This window comes from Thermobia domestica, chromosome 7, assembly GCF_964235325.1.
Source record: "Thermobia domestica chromosome 7, izTheDome1.hap1.1, whole genome shotgun sequence".
NCBI classification, from domain to species: domain Eukaryota; kingdom Metazoa; phylum Arthropoda; class Insecta; order Zygentoma; family Lepismatidae; genus Thermobia; species Thermobia domestica.
The window spans coordinates 24018014-24039429 of NC_137460.1; the positions used below are offsets into that span (position 1 = coordinate 24018014).

At 36.3% G+C, this 21416-nt stretch overlaps 1 protein-coding gene across 2 annotated transcripts in view; it reads left to right on the top strand.

Annotated features, from left to right (window-relative positions):
* Positions 1 to 4900: 4900 nt before the first annotated feature.
* LOC145689916 (dual specificity protein kinase TTK-like) overlaps positions 4901 to 21416 on the top strand; it is a 48393-nt gene continuing 31877 nt past the window's right edge. Inside the window, exons 1-3 of one of the 2 annotated variants that reach the window (XM_081764263.1) lie at positions 4901 to 5074; positions 8775 to 8889; positions 12828 to 13992. In XM_081764263.1, the coding sequence (XP_081620389.1) occupies positions 8789 to 8889; positions 12828 to 13992 (1266 nt within the window). In that variant the 5' untranslated portion in view covers positions 4901 to 5074; positions 8775 to 8788. Of the gene's footprint in view, positions 5075 to 5112; positions 5260 to 8774; positions 8890 to 12827; positions 13993 to 21416 lie in introns of those variants that run through there. The other variant, XM_081764264.1, reaches the window with a different exon arrangement.

The following is a 21416-nucleotide window of genomic DNA, read 5'->3' on the forward strand; positions in this document are numbered from 1 at the left end:
ATCTAATCTAATCTTATTTTGATGAAAAGTGTTATGAAATTTTAAAAAATAAGAAAAAAATTCCTTGTGGTGGCTTTGAACCCACGCCAAAGGCGATTGCCATTACTAGCCTGTTGCGCTAACACTTTTGGCCACGATGACCGACAACAGCTAGCTTTGATTTCTGGTATATTTACGCTACGTGGTGAGAAACGGATAACGCCAACCAATCAGAATCGTGTATTTAGTTCCTACTTCCGGGAACATTACTTCTCTGAAGGAGGCTTGATTGTATTTTTGTCTTTTCCATGAAGAAACAAATTTTTTTGGAGGAGGGATTAAATTTATGGCGAGGTTAAAAAAAAAATAAAACGTAAGCCACAAGTATGCAAAATATTGAATTTTTTAAACGAAAGATTACTATATTCTAAAATAGAATTGTTTCTCTGTCCCTCAAAAAATGTTTCTCCAATAAAAAGAGAAAATACAATCACGGTTTTCATGGTGCAAACAGAAGAGTAAATGAGGCTGAAATAGAATAAGGAATATAATTTATGAAACTTTATCGTACTTGCGGCATCTCAAGACATGCTCCATTTAACCTAAAATTTTATTTTTGACTTTTTCACACCAAAACGCAAATTTTCCGCAATATTAGAAATAAAAACAAAATATTCGAGTTTTGTTTTCGTTTCAAACTACAATGCCTTAATGCTAGTGATGAAAGTAAAACTCAACCTGTGAAGAAGCAAGAAATAATATCGGTAACAAATACAAAATTAAAAAACATATAATATTGGTAGAAAATAAAAAATGTCTGATCAAAATCGGCTACTATAGGACACGTTTCTAGACTGTTCAACTGATGTCTACTACATTGTTACAGCCAGTGTCATTGTTACAACAATCTTTTACATTATTCAGGTAGCTTCGTTGGTTAGCAACGAACATAACTGTTATATTCATTCGAACCATCAAAAGTATCCAATTGATGTCTAACACTTTTTGTATTCTCTAACTAGGTTTGACCGGGGCAATCCCGGTTTTGAGGGTTCGTCCAGCCGTCCCGGCCGGTTTCGTATTCAGTCCCTATCAGATGGAGAAATTAGGTTCTATTCGCAAAGTTATTTAACAAAAATTCTAGTGTTTTTTATATTTTATAGTGACATTTTAGATCTACGATCTGGCAACCTTTTTAAGTTCTAGGAGTTAGTATCTATGGTAGTACATCGAGTCTTCGTGTTATACTGTATGTAAGAGACTATTACTAATAGTTGGTATTGTTTCAGTTGGTTCACAATACCTAAAAAATGAGCTGAACGATAGTTTCATTGTGCATATGTCTTCTGAAATCTGGCAAGTCTGTCTCGAACGCATTCACTGAACATTTCTAACTGCTAGGTAAAACAGTTACATGTGTTACTAACCAACGAAATTACCTGAATAATATGAGACTGTTAATTTTGTTAGTAACTAGTGTTATTAATGTAACAATCAGTTACAGCTTCATTACAATCAATAATTAAATGCTACAACTGAATTATATACCATAGTTAGTCGGGTTTATTGAATGCCGTAGGTGAGCTCCCGGAACTCGGAGTTGGGAGGCGCAGACAACAGCGAACAGTGATCAGAGGAAGTGACGCCGAAGGCGTCGGAGGGCGTAAATAGCCCCTCACGCGCCACTATTCAAATGTAAGGGGAGCTGGGCCACCAGCCACTAGAGATAAAGAGATTGGAAGATTTAGTGCCGAAGGTGTAATCTCTCAAAGTTCGAAATGTGTATCGCCAAAGACAATTTGAAAATTTATTTTTCTTTGAAAGGTTTTAGGTTATTTCGAAAACATGCTCAGGTAAGAATCAGTGGTGTCGCTTTGTGCAGTTCGCAAGAGCACGTGAACCACCAAGTATCGTGGGCTGTTTGCTGCTCCTTAAGATATTTGATAATATCTAGAATATTATTATATTGATTCGTTTCTATTCTTTGCTTGCTTTACCCCTTGCGTATATGCCTTCCATCATCACGCCACATTCACAACAGAGCAGCGAGCGTGATAGGCTGTTCTGTATGTAGTACAGGAGGGAAATGCGGGGAGCTGAGGGGAGGAACTGCGGTTTCCTGACGTTCAAATCAAGATTTGCACGAGCACCATTGACAGCACTCTTGTTGAGTTATTTCCAGTAATGTGGCGCTTTAAACAGTATCAAGGAGTGAACTTCTGCGTTGACAGCTGTTGTTGACTAATTTCCAGAAATGTGGTGCTTTAAACAGAATCAAACAATGACCTGCAACTTAAAAAATGTAAAAGAATTTAGTAGTACTATATAAATAATTATTTCAATCAGTTATCTACATTTCTTTTTATCTCAATTTCTCGTAATGAAAATACACTAATGGAAGAAACAAAATTACGGGTTTCCGAGATCATACCAAGGAGAATGGGGGGTTTTAAATCCTTCCCCAGAGATTTTTAACTTAATGCAGAATAAAATTAAATTTTAGTTTATTTTCAAGACTTAAATATGTATAATCTTTATTTTTCTTTAGGCTACGGTTTTTTCTACCTAAATAAACTAAATGTTTGTAAGAAAAGCGAATAGCTTATCTAAACATGCTGCACTTGGTAATATTGCTGCAATGGTAAAATCTTACCTTCTGTATTGTGGGAACCAAGGAAAGTTTGGAATTGATTTTTTTCAACATTCATCTTTAACACATGCAAAATAGAATATTGAAGTTTGCAGTAACGTACGTTCAGCTGTAACCGGAAAGGTTTTTCTCTTTGGAGGGGGAACAGTAATGAAGTGTCTTGAGACAACAATACAAAAGTACATGGACAAAGTCTTCCTAATTAAAGGTGCCTCTGCAACTATCATAATAATTTGATACATTGCATATTTCGTGCATACTGTTAACAGTTCACTAGAGAGCATACATGACAATTCAAATATACGAGTTGATTTTGAGTTTAACGTCCCTTTCAGCAGTGAGGCTATATGAGACGGGACCTTCTGATTAACGTGGAATCCGAACGTCATAAGCTCCCTCCGGGAATCGAATCCGTGTCTCCCACGCCAAAGGCACATACGCTAACCGATTAGCCACGAAGAAGATCTTCAAATATATGAGATAGCAGACGTTTGCAGTTTTGATACTAATGGAGATTACATTTACTATATTGTGAAATTGATGAGTCTGTAGAAAGAGAATGTCATACGATAAAATTCTTGAAAATCATAGCAAATAATCCGAAGTTGACTTCTGAAACAAAGTTATGTTACCGGTACCATATTAAATAATATAAAAGCATTTACCGTAGCTCAAAATTTATTTAGAATACTGAAAGAATTCTAGAATAGAATTTTCTAACAACCGAAAAATTATGTCACTGGTAAGAATCACATCTAATTACTTGTGTGGTTAGCAATTGGCGAACAAGTCATTTTGCCCTTTACAGCATTTCCATATCTCAAACCGTTTCGGAAATACAAACATTGATAAAGTTCGCAACACTGCTGAAAATGGCGTATTTCTGAAAAATATTTAAAGTGATTGTTGTTTTCGTGCTCTTTATTGCGGATCCCAAACGTTTCTGGTATCCTCTGATGTTATTGGCCGATATAGATATAACATCAAGAATCATGACATACATATAGTAGAATGCAAATACCAGATCCTGTTGGATCTCGTTGCTGAGCGTGCTACCGAGCGTGCTAATAATAAATGTCACTTTTGGCGTGGGTTCAAACCCAACCCAAGGATTCTTTTTTTTATTTTTTAAATTTTCATAACACTTATTTCACTAAAGTAAGATTGTAAATAATACTCAAAAAAGTCATTTATCGAGCGGACTAGTAATGAAAGTCGCTTTTGACGTGGGTTCAAACCCAGCCAAAGGAAAGATTTTTATTTTTTTAAATTTTCGTAACACTTTTTTTCATTAAAATAAGCGTGTAATTTTACTATACGGATCCATAGTATAAGTAGTAGTAGTAAAAATAGTAGTAATAGTAGTAGTAAAATTATTATTATTATTATTAGTAATAATAATAGTAGTAGTAGTAGTAGTAAAAATAGTAGTAATTGTAGTAGGGTCGGCTTAGAAGCCCGTAGAGGTTGGCTGGATTCTGTTCTCGACATCAAATGGGAAAATTAATGACCAACTTAAATCACCTGGCTTGGGTAGCGACCGAAAACTGAAACGTTTGGGATCGGCAAAAATGCACGCTGGTCTGCTATTAGCTGACTATGTTGTCGGTACCCGACGTGTTATCTTCCTCCGTTTCGTTACTCCCGTATGCGAGGAGAGTGTGAACTTACAATAGAAGAAGGAAAGCCCTTTTAAAAAAAAACTCACCGTCCAGGATCCATCGGGAAATTTCCCGGTTTCCCTCCTGGACAGCACGCCCCTGTCAGTACATATATAATATTAATTAAAAAACATTATATAATTGAAACCATACGTATATTTTAAGTACTAAATATACCTATACAGTATCATGTATTTGAGTGTTAATTTATCTTTTTGAGAAATGGGTTTAAAATAATAAAGTCACTGCAATAAAATGTAAAATATAGGCTAGGACTAGGGGGCGCCAAAAAGTCACTTTACCCTATAAAAATTTTGCCTTGGTCCGCCCCTGGAAATACCAACCTAAAATTAGGTACTTCTAATGAAATTTAAAGGCATTATGAGAAAGGAGCATTATTTCCTCCGAGTGCTTGCAAAATTTTCAGATTTCAATGTAGTGCGAATAAAGCAATAACTAATTATAGATTCAATACCGACAATCGCAAAGTAAAAATATAGTATTGTGTTGCGTATACGGAAATGAGTAGGAAATTAGGTGAAAGGGAAAATTCTTTTCTAGGGGAAAACTCTTTTCTGTGCTGGCACCACTGTATAGCGCATTCTTTTGTCTGTGGTGTAGTGTATTATGGAGAAAAGAAGTTGAAATTGTTTTTTCTGTAATGGCGGGGTGTTTTAATTTTTGAAAATTAGTTACTTTGTGAAAGCAATTTATGGAAAGTACTAGTGAACAAAACACAGAAGTGTATCATAGAGGATAACAAAAATGGGTTAACATAGTGTCAGTGAGTACAAAAATAGACAGTTAATATTGGTTTTCGTGAATTATTTTTTTTGACAGTACCAGTATGTGAGCTTGAGTAATTTAGGTTTTACCACAGAGGAATTTAGGTTTGTTATTTCCTCTGTGGTTTTACATTTCCTAAAAATTGAGAAAAAGAGCAACAGTTAGCTTATAAATAGATTAAAGGTATGGATTTTTCTTTAAAGCATGTATAGTTAGAGTTAGTAAATTAATACAGTATTAGACCAGTGGAGTAGAAGGAAGCAAGTATGAACAAGTTTGTAATATGGACAAATTTATAGCTACATTTGAGAACAGTTTCTATTGAAAATACACTATCTCGATATTAATAGTTCAGAAACGGAATCTTACATTGATTTTACTATTAATTTTGCTGTAGCCTTGTAGTCTATTAATGATAGCTAGTTATTTGATGTTCACTTGAGAATAGCCCAACGCAGGTCCGTGTTTATGTAAGTGCTATTCTGTGCTCGAGCATGGGGCGGCAAAATTTTTGAATTCTTTTTAAGATTCACAATAAAGTAATATTTAAAACTAGCAACCCGCATAGCTCCACACAAGCGCGAGGTAATATGTTAATGTATTTAATTCGCTCTATTTACAGTAATTAATTAGCTAGCTTGTCTGATTATTTTTAAAATGTCATTCTCTCCCAGCCCACCCCAAGGGGTGAAGATGAACTTGATCATCATGAAAACTGATACCGTTAAACTCAGCAGCCTCAAAAATTATGGATTCAACACTATCTGTAGTTTTCGATTACTTTTAAAGGAGTATGTTTAGTACAAGGGGTCCAGAAGCACGTAAAAAACAAAATTTACGGGAGAAATGAATGATACAAGTACTTAGACGTAACATAACATAACCTAATATTAGTAGAAAAAAGCGAAATTCTATCTTTTTTGGAAAATTATGCTGGACCCATACACTAATATAACATAAACTGACCGAACCTAACCTGAACTTACCTAACCTACCCTAAACTAACCTAATGTGAACAGAAATGATCAAAACTGACATTTTTTAGAGAAAAGAGTTGGACCCCTACAGCTAAACATAGGCCCTTTTAAAATCTCTTCCCCGCCCTGTGGATTGAAGTATGTCCTTGAAGTTGAATTGTACTAAAACTGTCACTATTCATTTCAGCGACCCCAGAAAACTATGCATTCAACTCTAATATCGGTCGTCTTCAGGGGAGGGGGAGGGGCAAATTATTTAAAGCACATGGGCGCATAATGTAAATACGGGCCTGGCCCAACGTACATATTTTAAACATTGGCTAAAAGTCTTAAAAGCTTAAAACTCTTAATTCTGTCATGACCTTTACATTTTTACTAGGTATGTGTGGATGAACGATTTAAAATTTCTTAGCACTCATTAGAAAGTTTGGGACAAACGAAGATCAGGGGTTAATGTCCATCTTAGTAATTATTATATGTTAATGGTACTGATATTATTTTTCCTGCATTGCTTAGAGATATATTGCTTTCATAAATAAACTGGCATAAATCGGTCTTTGTACCACAGAATAGGTCCAGAAGTTTCAGGCTTAAAACGTTAAAATTTTGTGATTTATCACGAAATCCGCTGTGACTACCTTAGAAAGTGTTTACCAGAATTACTTTAAGAGGGTGTCACCATTTGGTGTGTAAATGCTGTGTCCGGAAATATGCCATAAAAACTACGGTGGGAAAACAACCATTTTGGCCATTAAAAAGCACGAATGCTGTCTAACAGAATCAGGCCAGGAGTGCAGTAGGCGGGGTGGAGGGGTGACCAGTAGCGAGAAGGGTGTCCGTAGAGAGCAGGTACCGTACGTCAGCAATGTTGAGTAGAGTCGTGGCAGAAACAAAAAAGCTCTTCGTGGGTGGTTTTGGCAATGTCCGAACACTCGTATCCTCTTACTAGTGACATTGTAAGTAAATGTATCCACCAACGTTGCCATAGTTTTAGTCTCTGTTATACTCTGATTTATGACTTACATATGTGGGTTTAAGAGGTCACTTTCCTCTCTTTCTTTTTCCCCTTGCCGTGGGTTTGAGATTCCACTTTGCTCTTTTCTCCCCATCGCCAACAAAAGGTACATACTCTATTTTGTTAATGCTAGTAAAAAAGAAAAAGAAATAGAAATAAAAGATTTTTAAATACACGGCCACATCAATATTTTAATATTTCAGAGTACACCATATTTTTATTGTCTGATCTATCTATAGCAAGAAATCATGTGTAATATTCATTATTTAATGCAAATGTCATAATTTATTCTTAAAAGTATGTATTAAAATACAAAATACACACCACTTTCAACTATTAAGGAGAATGAATTCTGTTATTATTTATTTATTTTGCTTATTTCAACTTTGTTTCGATAAAATTAAGAATATTAATTAAATAATGAGTAAAATATTTGCTTTTAAATGAGTAAAACAAGAAACGGCTTTTTGCAATCGATTTAGTGTCCCAAGAATGCGTTTTAATCTCCTTCTTGAATTCGCATAGTTTGAAAGTTTTAATTACAGTGAAACGTTGAGTTGAGTTGATTTTAGTTTAGCGTCCCTTTCAGCAGCGAGGCTATATGAGACGTGGACCTACTGATTAACGTGGAATCCGAACCACATGAGCTCCTGCCGGGGATCGAAAATTACAGTGAAACGATACTCACTTTATCAGAATGTATATGCTAAAGTGGAGGAATAGGGTTTAAAATGTCTGTCAAGAATAGGGTATTTCGCGACATGTTGAAGATGAAACAGTATATAAACTCATTATTAAAAGTAAGTGAACACTTGCTCCATCATTTTGTGAAATTCCGCTTTAAGAGGAAAAATTCTATAATTATTTTCTCAATATGTAATAAAAGATACAGGTCACTCCACTAAATTTTCTCACTACAATTTCTTAAAGTATATCATATTATGCTGCAGTTATTGCTTAAACATGAAATACGAGCGACATTATGTTTTGAGGAAATTTCATTCGAGGAAAATTACCTACATGAATTTTTTTTATAAGAAGTGACAAATGGAACCCTCGTATATCAGGGTTATTAATTGAATATTTATTTATGAGGTGTCAACAAAATGATTTACGCAACATTACAGAATTATTAATGACATATAAACAAAATCGATTGAGTTGCTTTTGAGAATATCATCCAATAATAAACTCACTCCTATTAAGAAACTACCCCTTGCGGATTTATTGGGGAGAAATTCTTAACTGTATTATAGGGTTATTAATCAAATTATTATATATCGCCTGTTTCGTATTTGAAAAATCGTCCGAAAAAAAAAAAAAAAAAAACTAACTCCAAAAGTGAACTACCCCTTGCCGATTTTTCAGAATAAATGAGTTATCCCATATTATCATATTGTTATGAATTATGTATTTATGAAACATGAAAAAATCGTTAGAGGCTTTTTTTTGTTTGTTTGTTTGTTTGAGATGTGGTCGACATTACACCGCATGAATTTAAACCAGTAAACATAGTCCCATAAATTTCCCATCCTTGCTTGATCATTTGCCGCAAATCTCATGAAAATCTGGCTTCAGTTAGAAATTGTAGACCCAAATGAAATCTGTGACCTTTAAAAAAAAAAAAAAAAAATCACCTGTATTATTTTTTTGTTTCTTAATTCATTAGGAGATTCCTTTGCATTAATTTTGATCTTTATTTTCAGAACTCCTTGCAGCAATGTATCGTGCTTACTGTGAGTTTAGCGATAAAGGAGAAGACTCCAGCATTTCTGGAAACTTACAATCAGTTGAAAGATTGTCGAGTAAGGAACGACCTAAGTAAGTTTCAAGCCCACGTAGTTTTATTGGTGATTCACTTACAGCGCTTTATACTTCACATTTCAATGAAATGAACGAACGTAGGTAGCAGCTAATGTTAATACTCCGCAGTTAGACTACACGTTATGTGTAAAACCACCTACCAATTTTTTTTTTCCTTTATCTCTTTTACCTCAGACTACTATCCACAAATCCCACTTACATATTTTATACCTCGTTATTGACTTAGAATTTTTTTTTTTTATTTTCCTCAGTCTAAGTTCACAGTATGCTTAAATGTAGTATTTCTTATTAGAGACGAAACTTTTTCGTAACAATTTTGATATTTTGTAGCATTAATTATCACAATTTTCGCATTTATGTCGCATTTATTTTTTTTAATGTAGCACAAGTTTTTTTTGTTTTTTTAAATAAGGTACTTGTAAACGTTTTTTGTAGTAAGGTGTACCTATTACAAAAATGAGGATATATCTTGATTAGGTGCACATTCTAGCTAATGTATTCAGTGAAATATAGACATTAATACAAATACTTAAACACTTCTTCGAACCTCTCCTTAGTTGAAGGATAACATGAAGCAAGTCATTACTAATTCTCCTGTCAGTAACAATCATATTATACTTGAAAAAGAATCTCTCGGCATCAACACTCGAGGCACACATTTACAAATTTGTCAATAAAAGTAGCGTCATTTCAGGCTTTGCTGGAGAAAAGGGAGGCAAGGCTCTCTGGTATATATAATTTTTCATGTTTTTCATTAGTATATTATACTATTCACAGGGTGTCTATTTGTCTAGAAAAAGTGAAAATCCTGGATAATTCAGGGAATTTGTTAATGTCTAGAAAAGCCAGGGAATATTCAAAATTTTTTGGAAGTTTTAACGAAGCTTTTGGAAGCGTGAAACTGTATTGAGTGTTCATTGTGGAGTAGTGAGCATGAAACCGTATCGAGTGTTCCACCACTGAAGAGTAGTGAGCGTGAAACCGTATCGAGTGTTCCACCATTGTGGAGTAGTAAGCGTGAAACCGTATCGAGTGTTCCATCACTGTGGAGTAGGAAAATTCAGGGAATTTGTTAATGTCTAGAAAAGCCGAGTTTTTTTTTTTTTTATTTAAGCGTGAAACTATCGAGTGTTCATTGTGCAGTAGTGAGCATGAAACCGTATCGAGTGTTCCACCACTGTAGAGTAGTGAGCGTGAAACCATATCGAGTGTTCCACCACTGTGGAATAGGGACCGTGAAACCGTATCGAGTGTTCCACCATTGTGCAGTAGTGAGCATGAAACCGTATCGAGTGTTCCACCACTGTGGAGTAGTGAGCGTGAAACCGTATCGAGTCTTCCACCACTGTGGAATAGCGTGAAAACGTATCGAGTGTTCACTGTAGAGTAGTGAGCGTGAAAACGTATCGAGTGTTCATTGTGGAGTAGTGAGCGTGAAACCGTATCGAGTGTTCCACCACTGTGGAGTACTGAGCATGAAACCGTGAGAGTTCCACTACTGTGGAGTAGTGAGCGTGAAACCGTATCGAGTGTTCCACCAGTGTGGAGTAGTGAGCGTGAAACCGTATGGAGAGTTCCACCACTGTGGAGTATTGAGCATGAAACCGTGAGAGTTCCACCACTGGAGTAGTGAGCGTGAAAACGTATCGAGTGTTCATTGTGGAGTAGTGAGCGTGAAACCGTATCGAGTGTTCCACCACTGTGGAGTAATGAGCGTGAAAACGTATCGAGTGTTCATTGTGGAGTAGTGAGCGTGAAACCGTATCGAGTGTTCCACCACTGTGGAGTACTGAGCATGAAACCGTGAGAGTTCCACCACTGTGGAGTAGTGAGCGTGAAAACGTATCGAGTGTTCATTGTGGAGTAGTGAGCGTGAAACCGTATCGAGTGTTCCACCACTGTGGAGTAATGAGCGTATATACACATACTACGACTACAAGTAGTAATTAACCACAGATTTCATGATAAAGACATAGACAATTACGTATATTGTTAATCTCAAGGTGAATACAGCAATAAAGTCAGAAAAGTGAATACAAGATATATATACGTGCATAGAATAAGTCCCACATTTTTCCTTTACAATTTATGGACGGTGTTATCAAAGGTAGTAATAGTAGAAGAGAAGAAATGGATGTACCAGTCTATACGTTACCAATAGGAGTGAGCAGTTTCTTTAGTAATACTAGCTTATTTTTATCATACAGCAATAGGTTTTGAAATATGTAATTTTTAGTCCTCTATAACTGCAAGCATCCGTGCGCATATTCTTACGTTGCCAACATACACCATTTCAGTTTCAATAGTATCAACTCTGGATAACATTAACAAAACCTCGTTTCACGTATACGTATGATAATTATTCTCGTATACTTTATAGAAATATTCGTGGGTTTCCTCGGGTCCACCATTTCACTCATTTCTCATCAGCATCGTCTCCTTTAGCCTAACTGGCATAACCGTGTGACGTAAAGCTCAAAAATTTCATTTCATTTCATTTATAGAAACATTTATTCATACGTCAAACTACGGACGAAATTGGCTACTAGAACCTTAATATATTGTTTTATTTCAGGTGCAGGTTGAGAGATTATTGTCTCACGGTGGAATTCAGCTTTATTTCTAAAGACTAAGGACTCTGTGAACATTTAACGTGACTAATATCGTATGCTTCAGTTAAGAATTTCTAAAAGCTTGCCATGTTCAGCACTCCTATATTGGCTTATGATATCCTCCCTATATTTCTCAGCGACGAAATTTACTAAAGATTTTGCTAAAGAACAGTTTCTAGATTATATTGAACATCGGAGGATTGTAACAAGAGACGGAGAAGCAAATCTCCGAAGCGTAACTTATTACTCTTTCATCATATTTTCTTTGTTTAACACCATAATATCTGTATTTAAAGAAACAACAGCAAATTATCTTTAATTATTTAGCTGAAACCTCGTATTTGATTATTGTCTTCAATGTCTCATTTATTTATATAATGATTCAGACAAATCGCCTTTCTTTTGTTTCTCGGTGTTGATTGAAAAAAGTGTTAATTCAGATAATGAAATGGTTGCGTTCACTGGAATCTGCTTTACAATTTTACATTCAAATTCACAATTCGGTGGCATCATAAAAAATAACTTTAAACTTACAAAACAGAGAACTAATTACCAAAATTAATCATTAAAACATCTGTGCAAATACCTGAAAGATGGAGTAGCACAAGGCCCATCTGATAATAGAACTAGGACACCGCCAAAAAAATAAATAAATAAAAAATAAAAAAATAAAGAAGTACATGCTGTCGAAATTTCGTATTTTTTATGCAAATTTTCCGGTTATTTATTGAATGGACCTTGCATATACACGTATACTCGTATATTCAGTATATGTTGTGTGGGTTGTACTGTCTAAAATAGAGCAAGCATTTTCAAACTAGTATCTCGAAGAAGAAATGAAAATATTTAAAGCTAATGTAGTTTAGATCCCTCTTTGCACATTAACAAGATTTTTTTTTTTTTTTTAAATAAAGGATAAGAGCCGTATGAAAAGTAAGAGATTATTTTTATTCATTTATTTATCGTTTCTTCCAATTTGATGCCAGAGCTCCTTCGTGACTAAGGGGTTAGCTTACGCGCCCTTGGCGTGGAAGACCTGGGTTCGATTCCCGACGGGGGTTCATGTGGATCGGATTCCGCGTTACTCAGTGGGTCCAAGTCTCGTATAGCCTCACTACTGAAGGACATATTAAACTCAAAATCAACTCAACCAATTTGATGTCTAAATACTTGGAGAGGAAATACCATATTTATATATTTTATTAGGTAACATTCTTAAATAATCGTCCCCGAGCTCTTTTTCAGCCAAACAAATATATAAATAAATAACAATCTGTTTGTTGTACTTAATAACTGAGAGTGATGTTTTTATTTTCTCTGCAGGAGACGATTGGGGCAGTTGAGTGGAAGACTGCAACCAATCAGATATGGTGCATTATCAAAGATCTCTAGCAAAGATGAAGATGATACGGACAACAAACATCCTGAAGTTGACGAAAACCATAAATTAAATAATTGCAGTATGTCATCGGACGCAATTAGTACGAGTAAAAGTTTTACGGGATTTGTCACTGATTCGAGTAACAGTAGCTACTCGAGCGACGTACTTGATTTTCCAGAAACTCCAGCAGATAGAATTCAAGAGAGGAAAATATTGGGCGCCAAAAATGAATCAAATCATCGTACAAGATTACAAGAACTTTTTTGTCCAAGTGCTGTTAAGAATTCCAATTCTTTGAAACCACCAAGTACGAATTCTTATGATGAAAATATTGTAGTAGGATCAGCGCGAAAAAATGACCTTGACCTGCTTCGTGCGCCCGAAAATGTTTCAGAAAAGAACCCGACAAACCAAAAAGTGATATCGAACAATATAATCCCAAGTTCAGCATCTAAACGGTACGATATACTAAAATCTTCAGAATACAGACCAGAGATCAACTTTCAAAGTGATCGTAAAATTATACCCTCAAACGTAGGTAGTGAAATTGGACTATCAGGCGATAAGAACGCGCCTGCCGTTAAACGAAGTTTGTTGTTTGATGACAAACCGAATATTCCATTATTAAATCAACAAAATTTTAAAACACCGGTAGATATTCTGAAAGATTTTAATAGTCAACTAGAGATGAATAAAGAAAATGTGTGGGAAAATAATTATGTTTACGGAAGTGCCAAAAGGAATGGTGTTATGTCCGTGGGGAAGGCGACACAATCCTCTGAAAAGAGACTTCCTTTGAATGCACTCTCAGAGAAGATAGACCCAGTACAATTTTCCGTGGACCGATATGAAGCAACGCCTGTCAAGCAGTGTGAACCAGTGCCGTTGTTGAAGAACCAACGTGAACCTGTAGTAGTGAAGAAAACTGATTTTGCGTCAAAGAATTTTGTAGCTCCAGTAATAGTGGAAACACCAGGATCTATCGCTGATCGTCTTCAGATGCCGCCTCCGCTTCAGTACAAGAAGAACCAGAGTATGGTAATCAATGGGAAAGAATACGATATTCTCACTGTTCTTGGCAAAGGAGGATCCAGCGTAGTTTATCAGGTGAGACATAGTAATTGTATTTAGAGGATAAAAATCTCGTTTTCATTGAAGCACCAACATAAAAAGCTGGACAGTATCTGAATTTAAGGATAAAAATGAGGTTGGAAAGATTGTACTGTTTACCCTCGAACATTAGGTCCCTCGACACTTGTGCGCATGACAGAAGTAGAAGAGTCCATTACGAAAAATGGGTATGTTTATGTACGGACAACATGTGTTCGTTTTCTTCTCTGGGAGCGAGAGAAAGAAGGTTGGAAGTTTAAACATAGTTGCCAGCCTACGTAAATTGGTCCCAGGTTAGCAATACATTCTTGTTAGGTGATGATGTCACGCAGTGAACAGAGCGTGCGCATTTTAAATGCAGCCTAGCATTGTGTTTTAGGGGCTTCGTCATTTGGTGGATCGCGCCAACAACTCGCGGGAGAACTTCAGTTATTGTCTTTCTGTAAAGTACACATACGCTTGTGCGTGTGGAGTTTATGTATTTTTTTTAGTTCTTTTTTTTTATCTGTTTCGTGGTTATGCTTGCGTGAGCGTGTGTGTCTACGCGCGTCGTTTTGTTATTTTATTATGATGGAGCCAACCAGTGAAAGCAAAGTATTGTGCTTATCCCAGCCTTCAAATTTGTTGTTGTTGTTCATCTTGCACCGTAGATCCCCAGTCATGCCCTACGGACAATAATAATCGGGCTTTCAGTGCTGTAGGCCCACTTTGATTTCATTCTCATTTATTATTTATAAAATCTTATCAGGTATAGATTTACTGGGCTGGGTTGGTAACACTGCAAACAATACCTTTACCGCCGACATGAATAACCAACGCCTTCCTTCCTTTTCTATTTCTTTTACAGTCCATTCCTTTCATTAAGATAAAATCTTCTTGGCACTCTGCCAACTAGAGGTCTCGGCCGAATGGTAAACAGTAACTACTGGAATAATGGAGGGTGTAATATTCGTTATACGTGTAAAATCGTCTACTCCGAACTTCAATATTTAAGAGCATCCCAGCTTCCTTATTATAGAAAAATAATGACTCTTGCGTATCCATATTACTACTTCGTCTGAAACCGACGAAAGTTGCTTTCCTGAATTAGTTTAAAATTGTGTACCGAAGCCCCTTAACCTTCATACCTTCATAATGAGAACTGGCCACTTAAAAAACACACATGTAGCCTCGCGTGGTGTAGTCGCTAGCATTCTCGCCTTTGGTGCGAGAGGTCCCAGATTCGATTTCTCTTGGGGACACTTGGTCGAAAAAGTATAACAGCTTTTTCAGGCCAGCCATCTTGAGTGAGGTTTTTCCTAGGTTTTCGTCATTCACACCAGGAAAATGCCGTGATGGTACCTAACAATGATCCCAGGCCGCTTCCTTTTCATCGGATAATGTGATCGCCGAGGGACATCATCCCTCACACGTGACGGGCTAAATGGTCTTAGATGCCGACAGCCCAGAAATCTAAATCCTAATTAAAAAACATACGGTATTTTAAAACAGAAACTCGGGCTATAACATGTCTTATATTAGATACCAATTTAACTTCCAATATCCTATCTGGAACTTACCACATGAATTTTACTTTCAGCTCTGCCAGCTGGACTAGTGGCTAGTGTGAGAGTCTTTCGTGCTTATGATCCTGCGTTCTATTTTCGGTGGGAAAATATCAGGGTTGGCTGGTTTAAACCAAAAAACGAAAAATGTTAGTAAAAGTGTAAGTGTTCGTAAAATCTTGACATTTGTGGTTTATCACGTTTCACTCCCGTATATTATTCGTATTATATTCAAACCTAAATTCCCTACTCATAACTCAAAGAGATTATACTACAAAAGCAACTTCTGTTTTTTTTTTTTTTTTCTTTTTTTTAAATTTGTGAATGTTTCTTTTGTGATTTTGTATAGTTTGTTATTATTGTTATGTAATTGCAATCAAAGGAAAATTCTAAATATTGTTTCGTTTTTTAATAATGTTTACTATTGATAAAATACATCGAATTGCCGTACTTTTTTTGGGAGGGGGGGGGGTCATACAAAGCACACAAGAGGCATTTATTGAAATTAGGAGTATCTTTGGTATCTGTTTATGTATAAATGGGTCAGAGCCAAAGTGGACTCAAATAATTCGCGAATTAAGTCGTCGTATTTCTTTGTAGCCTGCTAGTTTCGGCTTCGAGTTCAAATAGATGACAATTTCTCGGATGTAAGCCGGAAAGCAATTTGGATTCCGCTTTAAGTTTATGTGAACCCTTCCAGCTTAACCTGATTGTTGCATAATAACACCAAGGCGAATAAACTCGTTTCTGCCCATATGTGATATAAATACATAGAGCAAATTATTTAAACCAAAAAAAAGGTTTAAACAAAAAAAAAAAAAAATTTTTTTTTTTTTCAATAAAAACTCTGGATTTTGCCAACCCTGGAAAATATTGAACGCGTTCCGGTGGTTCCGATTCCAGCTTAAATTATAGGCCTACGTCTTTTAACAAACAAACAAACGACTTTTACTTTCTGTAACTGCAAGTGTTCAAACTTATTTATATCCTAAAATGCATTTGCTGTCCAGCCTTCTATATTGACGAAATTCTAAGCCCTGTTTCAATTTGTGTCAACAATCATCTGCAGCGCTTAAACTTTTCCATCTATGTCTCCCAGAACACAACAGTCATTTGATCATACTTTCTGCCTAAGTATCTTCAAAATGTTTCACTCACTCTTCCATATGCCTCGAGCTCCCTCGTGGCTAAGCGGTTAGCGTACGCGCCTTTGGCGTGGGAGACCCGGGTTCGATTCCCGGCGGGAGCTCATGTGGTTCGGATTCCACGTTAATCAGTAGGTCCACGTCTCATATAGCCTCGCTGCTGAAAAGGGACGCTAAACTAAAAATCACCTTACCTCATCTTCCATATGCCTCAGATAGGAGATAGGAAAATGTGTACATTGCCATCCTCTATACTCGGCTACTTTACTGACTGTTTCCCATATTCTTCATAACATATTAAACCTCTTCATTAACATTTATTTTTTCAGTTCTTTTTTCCCTATATTATTCATATATTTTTTCTTTTAATTATTTTTTCTCTTTTATGCACTCATTAATCCACACGTTCCATTAATTTTTATTTTCTCCACTAAACTTTTTCTACTTTGAGCGTGGCAACATTATTATGCTTTTCAATATTGCTAGAATAGAAGCATTAATGCTAATTTTTGTTTTTGCTTTCTATTTCTTTACGTGTCTATGTGATCAAGGGTTTAGCGAAAGAGTGTATAGTATATATATATATATATATATACCGAACAATCATCATCCAAGTAGCGGATTCGACCTTGTTGCCACGTGTTTTAGTAATGACGTAGTGTATACTCCGGTAGTGCATAGCTACGGGCCTAGGTATGCAGTCAGGGTTGTGAAAAATCGAGTTTTTTTTAAAAAAGCCCAGCCCAGTGGGTTTTATTGGGTAAAATTGAGTTTTATTGGGCAATATTGGGTTTTATTAAATTTTGCACGTTGTTCAAAGCCATATTCCAACTTAAAATATCATATGAGCATTCATGTTTTATTGTACAAATGAAACTATGAAATTCCTCATGGGGCCGCAGTGATTCACCTCTGGCGCGGGTTCCCAGTTCCATCCCAACTTCCACCAAGTACGCTTTGTGGTGGACAAATACCGTGTGCATGGGTTTCTTGAGGGCTCTCCCGTTTCGTCCCATTTTCCTTATGCCATCGTTATCATCCATCTCATCATCACAGCCTCCTTAGACCCGGTGCATACTCATGGGATATTTACTAAACTTAAAAATAACAAAGAAAAATGTCGCGAAATCCGTGAAGCCAATCCACGTTTCGTGGGACACACCTTGCATCACTGACACTCGCTTATATTTCCCAATGGGGACACTCGTTTGGAAGTGTAAAAGCTTTTTCAGATCAACTATTCTGAATGCGATTTTCCTGGGTTTTCCTCATTCACATCAGGCAAGTACCGGGATTGTACCTAACATACACGTCTCAACCCAGCCCCAATCCTTTGTTCCTTTCCTTTCCTAGGATAGTGTGATCGGCTAGGGACGTCATCCTCATACGTGACGGGCTAACATGGCCATAGATGCGAAAAGCCCAGAAATCTAATTCCTAATCCTAATCTTAGTGACGGGATAACATTGCCATAGATGCCAAAAGCCCAGAAATCTTAATTCCTAATCTCAGTTATATTTCGATTTCCAGAAAGAAGGAAGTACACGATTTTTTGTGTAACAAAGTGGTGGATAATTTTATGTAATACAAAATAGGAATAAAATCCCCTTTTTACACTCAGGATCCAAATCCTTGAGCCAGCCGTCCTGACTAAAGATCCTTTATTTTCCCCTCAAAGCACGCCAGGCAAATACTGGGATAGTACCTCAAGTTCAGGAGTCAGAGATAAAAATGGCTCTATTGAATCGATGATGTTTTTTTAAAAGAAATAAAAAAGTATTTTTTTTAAAGAACTGAAGTGTTCGAAATGGATTTTTTTTTCTAATTTTCAGTTGCAGATTTGTTTTCTTACAATAGATTTTATGATTTAGGGGCTTTTGCGATATACAATAATTACACTGTGCTCAGTGGCGTATTTAGGGGGGGCTTCCGGGCTTAAGCCCCACCCGAAATCTTACTTACTATAGTAAAGTATATGAAAAATCTTGCAGAATTTTCACATTTTCAGGCAAAGCACCCCCCCCCGAAAGTTAGTAAAGCCCTCCCCGAAACAAAATCGTAAATACGCCACTGACTGTGCTTCATATGCTCCACCAGATAAACAAGAAGAATTAGGAAGCTTCACGATCTGATTGTTGTTAGTGTTGAGGTACAGCTTTAGTAATTTCCTTTTTCAACTGAAAAGTTCACGATTTGTAATTAACTGACGTATGGAGGAAGACGTTTTATTATCTGTTTATGTTAAAACTTTAATACACAAGTGTGCACTACAAAAACAAAGCAAATGTAGTCGCATTATTTCTTGTTCTATACTAGCTGAAATGCCCATTCTTTGCACGGAGAGAATTAGGTTCATGGGAAATATTTGACCCTCCTCTCCCCCTTACAATACGCATATCAAGGAAAGTGTTGCGATAAAAACTTCATAAAATATTCTATTTTTGGCATCAATTGTGTATCCCTTTCTCCCTTAGGATAAGCTCTTTAAGTAAAGTTACATGATGAAATCACAGCTTGAGGTAGGTACTAACTATATTGAAAAACTCATTTCAAACTGTTCAACCATTTCCCCGTGACGCGATCACAAACTGGAATCGTCATTTTAAATATGAAAAATGAAATTATAGAAAACGCTCTCTTTCTTTCCTTCAAAAACAGAAGTGGTGTGCCCCTTGGTTTGTAATGAGATGTTTATATACCGAATTTCATCTTCTAACATGACGTGCTCATGAGATACTATAATTTTGGTTGAAGTTTAGAACCTTCTCTACTTCCATTACCATGCGTCCTTTAAGCAAAATAACAATAAATATATAAGTAACAATAACTTATGTTCCATAATTCATTTCAAATTGTTCAAACGTTTTCTCTTGTTGCGCTCACAAACAACATACAACATCGCTTTCAATGTAAACAGTGGAATAACAAAATCACTTCTTCTCCTTGAAACAAACATTTTCAAAAACGTTGGAACACATGCCCAATTTTTTAATGACCAGTTTTTACTCCGAGTTTCATCTTCCTAATTTGGCGGACTCGCGTCATACTATATATATATATATATTTTTTTTTTTACATGAATTCTAAACCCCCTCTACTCCCTTCCCCCAGGATGCGCCCTTAAATCAAAATAATGTGATAAAAACCCAACTCAGGGTAGGTACACTGTATGTTCAAAAGTTAATTTCGAACTGCTTAACCGTTTCCCCGTGATATGATCAGAAACAACAGGCAACATCGCTTTCAAATTATAGAAAGTGCTCCTCTTTCCCCACTTAAAATGGAAATTCTTAACACGGGTTCACTTATGTTTAATGAGGAGTTTATATAAAAAGTTTTATCCTCCTAACTTGAAAAGACCGTGAGATACAAGTTCTTCACATAGATTTTGATCTCCTCCTCCGCTCCCTCGTAGAATATGATTAAAAACCAAGTTCGAGGTACGTGATAACTACATTCGAAAATTCCTTCCAAACAGTTAAACCATTTCTCCATGATGTAAGCACAAAAGAAGATTCCTTTCATTTTTATATAATAGATTAAGTTGAGCACTGTTACAGAGTACTTGATCGAGTGCAAACAAAATTTTATATGCATGATTCCCAAACCATTTTTGTTTTAAGTGGAACTCTGTTTTGGTGACAAACACACATTTTAACCCAATTCTGATACTAGATACATAAGTAGTAGTGGTCGGCGTATATTGAGCCGAGTCAGCAAAAATTTTTGTGACGTCATAGGTCAAAGGTCAATGACCTTGGCCCGGGGTCAATGACCTAGGGGTACCTAGGACCACCCCCTCTAAATTTTGGCAGGGGTACCATGGCCCACCCCCTAAATTTTGGCAGGGGTACATAGGACCACCCCCCTTAAATTTTGGAAATTGCCAAATTTAAAAATTGGGTATGGTAGCCTAGGACCATAGTATGTACCTCTATCAGTATTGGGGGTCTATGTCGTTCCCTTTTATGGGTAAAAAATTGCCAAAAATTGAAATTTCGGGGGTTTTTGACCTAATTTATCCCCTTGGATGAGGTGTTATTACCCTATATAGTTATATGGGCGTATACAGGGGTCCATTACCTTTCATAACATATGGGTATATTAATGCACCCCTTGAAAAATTTGGGAGGGGTACTATGGCCCACCCCTTCAATTTTGGAAATTGCCCAATTTCAACATTGGGTATTATAGTACAGGACCCTAATATGTATTAGGTTAAATTTGGGTGGTCCACCTCGTTCCCTTTTAGGGGTACAAAATTGCCAAAATATAAACGTAAGCAATACGTAGTACCACGTGTTTGGTTTTTGGTCGATTTTATCCCCTTTGATGACGTGTTATTATCCTATATAGTTATATGGTCATGTATAGGGGTCCATTACCTTTCATAAGATATGGGTATATTTGTGCACTCCTTTAAAAATTTGGGAGGGGTACTTTGGCCCACCCCTTAAATTTTGGAAATTGCTCATTTTATATATTTGGTATTATAGTACTGGACCCTAACATGTATTATAATAAATTTGGGTGGTCCACTTCGTTCCCTTTTAGGGGTACAAAATTGCCAAAATATAAACGTAAGCAATACGTTGTACCACGTGTTTGGTTTCGACCCAAGTTATCCCCTTGGATGAGGTCCTATTACCTTATATGGTTATATGGTCATGTATAGGGGTCCATTCCCTTTCATAACATATGGGTATATTGGTGCACCCCTTTAAAAATTTGG